Below are 8614 nucleotides of genomic sequence, written 5' to 3'. Positions count from 1 at the left end.
CTGCTATTAACATGTGCTGTTCATCTATTATCATCCTTTTAATATGCCTTTATGATTTTTTTATAAAACTGTATAATACTCTCCTAGGAATTTTTTAAATCAAAAAACATATATTATGGACATCTTCCTATGACATCAAGTATTGTCACAAAACAACATTTTAATGTTTGAATAGATTCTGTTATATGGGAGTAATTCATGTACATTGTTTTAATATTGTTTTTGTTGGTAGATTGAAAAAGTCCTTCAGCAGGGAGAGATTGGAGACTGTGCAGAACCCTATATGGTTATCAAAGAAAGTGATGGTGGAAAGGTATGATATTTTGCATATTGCTAAATAGTGACATCTTAGAATAAGCAGATATTTTCCATGAGTGTCCCACAATATAGTTAATGGAGTTTAGTCCATAATATGTCCCCATATGAGACACTAATAAGTTGTATTTAAAGCAAATAAGGAAGAGAAACTGGTCATTGATTATAACATTTTAGCGAAATAAATGATTAAACTCAACAAATGATGATATACTCACCAATGTTTGATTGTCAGACTTGACTAGGAGAAGGCCATGTCCTGTTGCCTTGGTTCTAAGGCTGTGACCCAGCTGGTTGGCAGGGCCACAGAGACCCCACGAAACTAAACAGAGCTCTTCTGGCTTTTCTCAGCAGCGTGGGCCACCATCCTTTCTGGTATGGATATTTGGAAATGGGCTGAGACTACTATATGTCATAAATTGATTAGTACAACATCGGTACTGAGCTTATGAAAAGGGACATCTTTTCTCAGCACCTGATATGATTTTTAAAGCATGGCCCTTTTGGAATAAGACTTGCCTAACCAGCATCATACTACAGACTTATACATGTCAAATATTATTGAACCCAAGACATTTTTTTAAATCTACCTTTTGCTCTGAACTTACAAAGAACACCCTGGAAGTGTTGTCAACCTAATGAGGAAGTTGTTAGGAACTTTTATAGATTTTTCTGGATTTTTCCAAGGGAACTTTGAAAAACAGGCTCTCTTGAGAGCAGGGTAGATGATATCCAAAACTTTTTATCCCAAGATTCTCTCACGTGAATTCAAGTCATGTAACCAGCCCCTAAAAGAGGCACTTGTTGATTAGCTGGTGTAATAAACCTTGGGCTTTTTTTTTTTTAAGCTTAAGGTATATTTAATAGTTGAATGTAGCCTTTCTCTAAACTCCTTTCCTAATCTGATGAGAAGTCCCTCATCAGTCAGACTTCTGTCCCAAGTTGTGTCAGTTTTCTGCCGAGTCATCACTCTTTTTAATCAGTAGGGTAGGGATTGGGGAGATGCCTGTCATATCCATGGCAGGGCAGTTGACCTGGTACTGGTGCCATATTTGTTTCTGCTTGTCTCTTTCCATTTTCCTCTAGAGTAAAGAAAAGATTGAAAAACTAAAACTTCAAGCTGAATCCTTCTGCCAACGTTTGGGGAAATACCGGATGCCCTTTGCCTGGGCTCCCATAAGCTTAGCAAGCTTTTTCAGTGTCTCCACCCTGGACAGGGAGGTAACCGATGTGGATTCCATGGTTGGTAAGCTTTTCAGCTGCAGCGGGAAGGGGTGGGCTCCCCACTGTACCAACTCTGAGGTCAACTGTTTATTAGTGGGGGATTGGGGATACAGTAAGCTGTGGGGAATGAGAAGGAAGAAGGAGATAAATAGGATGAAACACTGTTATGGCTGAATTACAAATGCATGATTGGACAGTGATCCCCCAAAATTATCGTGAATGTTTGTGGAGTTTAAGTATTCCCTTATAGTAAGATTTTTGGTTGGAATTTTCAGGGCAGTTTGACACTTTAAAAAGTTAATTTTCAGTATTCATCTCCTCTTAAAAGTAAGATTCTTGAAAATAGCAAGAAAATATAACTACCATTTATATAGTGTGTTAAACAAAGACACCATGGTTGGCTTCTAAACATAAGAAGAGCCACTGTCATGGGGGTTTCAAACAGCAAAACTCAGGCTTCTCAGCAGAATTTCCAGCCCCTTAAAGTTTATTTTGCCAAGTGCAATGAAAAAGTGGATGCCAAAAGAATATTTAGTTATAATTTATTTAGCATATTTCTCTTTTTCATCACCCCACCCTTGCTTTGAATCATTATTTTTTTAAAACAGGTTTAGTATGAAACTGTTCAAGAGGGTTATCAAGTTTTCAAGTAGACCCACCCCACCTGTGGCAGAGTTCCTATTTTCCTAAATGTTTTTGTATCCAGCAAATATTTAAGTCTACAGTTACATTTCTCGTGACATTTCTTGTGCATTCCTTAGCTCTGCCACTTAGGAAATGTTGCCTTTAGCAAGGAGTAGAGGAAAGGGTATTTTGTTATTGTTGCTGCTATTCTGGGGTTTTTGCTGGCCAGAACCCCTGGGTTATTTCTGATTTATCAATAACAAACCTCATTTTAGTGCATCCTGACCTTCATACCACAGTGTTGTTGTTGTTGTTTTTTAAAATACCAACTTCTATGTAGACTCAGATAGCCTATTTAAAAGAGTTATGCATAGAGTTTAGAGGACACCATAAATTAGATGATACCATAAATTCAGACATAGGGCTTGTTGGGGCTTCAGTAATGTCCAGGTCTAGGATAAATGAACCTGATGACTACAGAGACTGTTCTTAAGAAGCAACCAGAAAATGCAGGATATTAATATTGAGGCCGTATGGCAAGAATTAAGGGTAAGAGAATATTCAGAGACTGGTTGGCAATATTAAGAGTTCTAAGCAATTTATTCACAATAGAACCCCTGAGTTTTACAGTATGAAAGAAACAAGATCCTCACCAAAATCTTAAAAGGAGGTTAAAAAAAAAAAAAAAGAAAGAAGAAAGAAAAACAACAACAACTAAGTGGAGTATCAGGGTTTGGGTGTTACTCAGGGTTCTAATCCCCATTACACAGGTCAGCCAGTTCTGCTGCGTGGTGCACACAGCAGGAGCAGAAAATAGCTGGGCTTCAGAATGTACTCAGGTTGACCCTCGCATGTTTGGGTCACAGTCCCAAGTGCCTTCAAGGGCATTTGAGTACAGGCCTCTCCCAATGGAATGCAAATGTAAAATAAAACAAAAACAAACACTGTTGATTAAATAAAGCTTATCTGAAGACCCTGTTCCGGCTGCAGCTCTGGACTCCTGCTGGGTGGCATCTGTCTACCCTCCATGTGGGAGAGGACTATCATTGCTCTGGCCTTTCCGCTCTGGTCAGAGGAGGTTAGAGGCTCCAACAGGGGGTCTAAGAAAGGTAGGGGTCAGTGGAGGGAAATTTTCATTCAAAACAAGAATGGCCATGTTCACTGTTCTTGTTCAGTGACTTTAAACGTATCTTATATATGGTAAAGTTAATAACCTGTTAATAACAGAAGGACATACTTTAGAATGACCGTTGTTTTCCTTAAAGGGAGAAGCTCTGTGGGTGAGCGGAGAACTTTGTCCCAATCGAGAAGGCTTTCTGAAAGAGCCCTGTCCTTGGAGGAAAATGGGGTTGGATCCAACTTGAAGACCACCACTATGACCATTAACAGCTTTTTCAAGCAGGTATCTCTCCGTGTTACAGTGTGTCTAGATTTGTCCCCACAATGATGGGTGTTGGAGCCTAAAGGGGGAGTATATGTAGTGATTAAGAGAACAGTGAGATAACCTCACCAAGCCTCAGTTTCAGTATCTACAAAACAGGGATGATGGTACTTGCTTCATTTGCCTTTTAGGAGGATTAAATGACATGAGGCATGTAAAGCTCTTCTCAGAGTGCCTGGGATATAGCAAGTGCTCAGTGAGTGTTAGCTCTTTTAATTGGGAGAAGAATTCACTCCAATTAATCACAACTATCCTATTTGAACTCTCATGGTCAATTCATTTATTAAGCTATGAAAACAGTCTGAAACATTGTTTCCCCCTTGATTTCAGGGTTTCCTGACCTGGCTGTTGTCCTTACCGCTATTCAGGGCTGCCTACTTGCTCGTGGAATGTGACCACTGCAAATGATGCTCTTTGTTAGTTCCACACCCAGGCTTTAAAACACAAAGAATTTCCTAGAGTAATCAAATTCATAGAAAAGAAAGTAGAATGATGATTGCCAACGGCTGGAGGAAGGGGGAATAGGGAGTTGCTGTTTAAAGGGTCCAGAGTTTCCGTGTTGCCATGAAAGAGCTCTGGAGATTGGTTGCCCCACAATGTAAATGCACGTAACACTCCTGAGCTGTACACTCACAAATGGTTAGGATGGCAGACTTTATGCTACGTGCATTTTCCTACCAAAGAAAACACAGACTAGAATTAGACTTGTTTGACTCTGTTTAGACGATTTTCCATAGTTGGAACAGTCTTCAAGGGGTTGCATTAACAAACCGAAATGCAGAAGGGATGCTGAGGGTTCTGTGCATATGCCACATAATAGAAATAGCATGGGACTGAAAGGGTTGCTATTCCAGACACACCCCTTCCAATTGTATTACCTTGGGGGACAAAGTACTTAACCAAGTCTGAGTTTCCTTATCTGTACTTGAGAATACACTTACGTACCTGCCTTACCAGGCTATTAGAGCTCTTGCCCATGGATCTCTTGGCAGAGCCCTGTCCCATGTAGGCACATAGAGGGTAGCATTTATGCTTAGCCTTCTTAGTCAAGACAAATGTGAAGAAAATGTGGATAGGAAAAAGATAGGAAGATGCTTTTTCCATCTTCAAATCTTTGAAGAAGGAAGTAAACTTATTCTGTATTATTCCAGCAAGCAAAAGAAGCATCAATGGGCTTAAGTTATAGGGGAAGAAGTGTTTAGCCTAGATTGTTAATGATCAAACTGGCTTCCTTAGAATGCAGTGGAAGCCCCATCCCCAGAAGGATTGATGAGAGGCTGAGTGGCAGTAAGTCCAGGAGTGGTGAAAAAGGAATATTTGACAGGAAGTTGAACTAAATGACTTCAGCATTGCCTGTCATCCTAATTTTGATAAAAGGCATATTAAAATAAAATGTAAAGATAGAAGTCTTTCCAGAAATCATTGGTCCCTACCCCAGGAGGTGCTTCTCCACTAACCCTGGCTTCTCTCTTGGCAGGAGGGAGATCGCCTCAGTGATGAAGACTTATTCAAGTTTTTAGCTGACTACAAAAGATCTTCATCCTTACAGAGAAGAGTCAAGTCAATTCCAGGTACAGATGGCTTGTCATTATCCTCTTAAGCTGTGCCAAGGTCATTTATGATTAGACACATTATTTGTCAAATGCTAAAATTCACAAAATCATGTTTACCAAGTAAAATGTGGAATTTTGCATTAGGAGTTGAGTCTGAACTGGACTGCTTTTTCTGGAAAATTATTAATAGTTTCTATTCTGTTGAAGGATTGATTCTGTAAATAAACATGCTTTAGATCTGGTTTCTCAGATAATCAGATAATTGTTTGAACAGAGCCTCTTTTATCATATAAAATATTATACAGAAATCTTAGGATGAAAACAAAACTGAAAGTGAGATACTTTGGTAGAAGGTGAGGGCACCTTCCTTATCCTCAGCTTAACAGCCACTGAGGCACTTCTGCAGGACCCTGGGATACCGGGGAACCCAGTTCGAAAACCACAAATAGCTACTGAACTACTGTTGTCATACTGTGGTAGTTCTGGAAGGGGTTTTAAAGATCCATTAATCCATTTCTACTCATTGTACAATTTCTTGCTTTTTCATTTCTAGAAACTAAATCTCAAAAGTTGTCATGACATGCTTTTTCTCCAGCTATAAGCAATTAGCTGGGAATTTCAAAACTCTTACATTCCCACTTCTTCTTATTTTCATAAAAGAAATATGCTACAACAATCTTTCTTGATTCCCTGGGACCAGGAGAATGCCTCTACTAAAATAGTCATATTTCTCTCTTTAGGCTTGCTCAGACTGGAGATTTCTGTAGCTCCAGAGGTAATCAGTTGTTGTCTGACTCCTGAACTGCTGCCAGTGAGACCCTTTCCTGAAAACCGGACACGTCCACACAAAGAGGTTTTGGAATTTCCAATCCGAGAAGTGTATGTCCCTCATACTGTGTACAGGTAAGAAGCAAAGGCTCCTGGAAAACCATTGAACCCATATTTAGAGTTTTGTTTGGATAATGCTTTCATCATCCTTCAACTTCTTACCTTCCTACTTCTTAAGTTTTAGAGAAAATGAAATATATGTACATAACTATAGATAATCGCTAGATCACTTTCTAAAAATGGTTCATCTAATTTTCTTTAACAAGAAAGTGTTACTTCAGTTATAATTGGATTATAGTGGACATATTCCTTCCAAAAATGAAAAAAACCCTCCTTGTCATTACCTTCGTTTTCCTGTGTGCTGAAGGATGTATTAGGAAAAGAGCAATATGACCAAAATGTTCTCGGTGTATAGAAGACAGGTTTTTAGCGCAAGACCAACTCTGTCCAAAAAAATTTACAGCAATGATAGAAACGTTTTATATGTGTGCTGCCCAATACATGTGGCTATTCAGCATTTGAAATGTGGGTAGGGCACTGGAAGAAGTGAAATTTTAATTTTATTTAACTTTAATTAATTTGCATTTACATTCAAGTAGCTGTAAGTGACTGGTGGCTGCCATATTGGACAGCATGGAGTTAGAGAGCAAAGGCCTAAAGGTTAGGCTGCCTCTGTTTCTTGGAGACCCTTCACGTGGGAGCAGAGAGGGAAATTGTCAACATACAGTTGTCAAAGGCATTGCTGCTCTTGTAGTTTGGTTTTTATTTTGAGAAGGTTTTTTGTTTTTTTAATGCAGAGAAGAATGCTATCACAAGCACCTTTTTTCCACCATCTAGAAATGATGTGTGTGTGTGTGTGTGTATGTGTGTGTGTGTGTGTGTGTGTGTGTGTGTGTGTGTGTGTGTAAAATCACACTGATTAAGTTGAAGTCTCCTTTTTCTCCACAGACTTCTATCTTGCTTCCCAAACATCACTGATGGACATAAGTGTGTCCTTTCTTTCATTTTCTTTGGTTTCATACATGTATGTATATGTATACAGAGGGTGCCAAAAAAATGTATACACATTTTAAGAAAGGAAAAAACTGTATTAAATTTGTAATACAATGAATGACACTAGCATTCGTTTGATTAATGCCATCTTTTGAGTGAACGTCATACTACACATTGCTACGGTAATTCAATTCAACTTCAAAAAGGAATACGTAGATAACATCTCTTAAAATGTGTACTTTATTTTGGCACCCCCAGTATATGTATTTGTGAACATCAAATGGTATTATTTTACATTCATTTTAAATGTACATAAATGGCTATGCACTCTATTATACTGTACTTTTTATCCAACAGTATGATTTTTTCTTTTTTGTGTATTACTGTGGACTCATGAATCTTATCAATTCAATGTATTATACTCAGTTCCTGTCATTATCCTTTTTACAGATTTTCACAAATTTAACCGATAGAATTCCTTAACAGCTTATATTTTAGAAATATTAATATGATTTATATAGCGCTTTGTCATTCTTTTTAAATGTTGTATAGTATTCCTTTGTGTGAAGAGTCCATATTTTTATCCATTTTCTATTGGTAGATATTATGTGTGGTTTTTTTCCGGTTTGGGGATCTTACAAATACTGTGCAGTGAGAATTTTTGTCTTTGTTTCTCTGTGCACATGTATGAAAGTTTTCTGAAGAAATATGCCCCAAAGTGAAATTACTGGATAACAAGTAATATACATTTTAAGTTTTATTCATACTGCCACTTTTTCCCCAAATTGTACCAGTTTGCAATCATGCCAGCAGTGTAAGAAAGTTTTGATTCCCCCAGATCCTCACCCACACTTTCTGTTTTGATTGATGTGTATGTGGGATTGAAATGCAAAGAATTTCAGAACCCACCTAATCCAAACACACCCACCCCCACATTTCCAGATACACAGAATTGAGGCCCAGACAGAGTGAGTGGTTCATTGAGGTCAAAAATGACAGTGAGAAATACAACAACCGTCCACACAATTAGAAATGGACCTCTTCCTTTCAGTGTTGAAGTACAAACATCCTTCCCCCATTTAATCCTTTCGGAAGCAGCTCTTCATTTCCTATCCTCATTCCTTAAATACAAACTCAGCCCACATCCCCCTCCTGGATAAATAAGCATTCCTAGGATGCAGTCGTTTCAGTTCTCCATTCCCTAGAGGGAGATGAAGCCATGAAAATGCTTGCTTATGAATGTTGTGTTTGTATCTTTTTAGAAACAAAAGATTCCTATCTTATAAATGGAAAAAAAAAATGCTCGTGGCATTGGAATAAACTTACACCAAATGAATTCAGTAATTATTCAACTTCCCCTCAGCATTTAATCACCCATGGGAGGCATTTACAAGTCTTGCTACTCCTTGCTACAAACATTACCCTTAATTACATCACAGTGGGACTCAGAATGCCTTAGTGCACCAAATGACTCAGAAATGTAGACATGCTAAGGCGAACAAGTCTAGGAGGATTACTATGGACCCAACTTGGCTTCATGAGAAACGGACCCACAAATGCAAAGTGAATATTCCTTAGTTATTGTATACGTTGTAGAAATGCCAAGGCCACCCCCATTAAAACCAGGTCTCTACGC

The 8614-nt window shown here is 38.4% G+C and overlaps 1 protein-coding gene across 4 annotated transcripts in view; it reads left to right on the top strand.

Moving 5' to 3' along the window:
• Positions 1-8614, top strand: part of DOCK8 (dedicator of cytokinesis 8) — a 192190-nt gene that overhangs the window by 84172 nt on the left and 99404 nt on the right. For all 4 annotated transcript variants that reach the window (XM_019730243.2, XM_019730266.2, XM_019730259.2 and 1 more), the window contains 5 exons: positions 233-313; positions 1402-1561; positions 3429-3565; positions 5082-5175; positions 5898-6060. In XM_019730243.2, the coding sequence (XP_019585802.1) occupies positions 233-313; positions 1402-1561; positions 3429-3565; positions 5082-5175; positions 5898-6060 (635 nt within the window). The remainder of the gene's footprint in view (positions 1-232; positions 314-1401; positions 1562-3428; positions 3566-5081; positions 5176-5897; positions 6061-8614) is intronic.

This window comes from Rhinolophus sinicus, linkage group LG04 (assembly GCF_036562045.2).
Source record: "Rhinolophus sinicus isolate RSC01 linkage group LG04, ASM3656204v1, whole genome shotgun sequence".
NCBI classification, from domain to species: Eukaryota; Metazoa; Chordata; class Mammalia; order Chiroptera; family Rhinolophidae; genus Rhinolophus; species Rhinolophus sinicus.
This window is presented reverse-complemented; position numbering and strand designations above follow the sequence as displayed.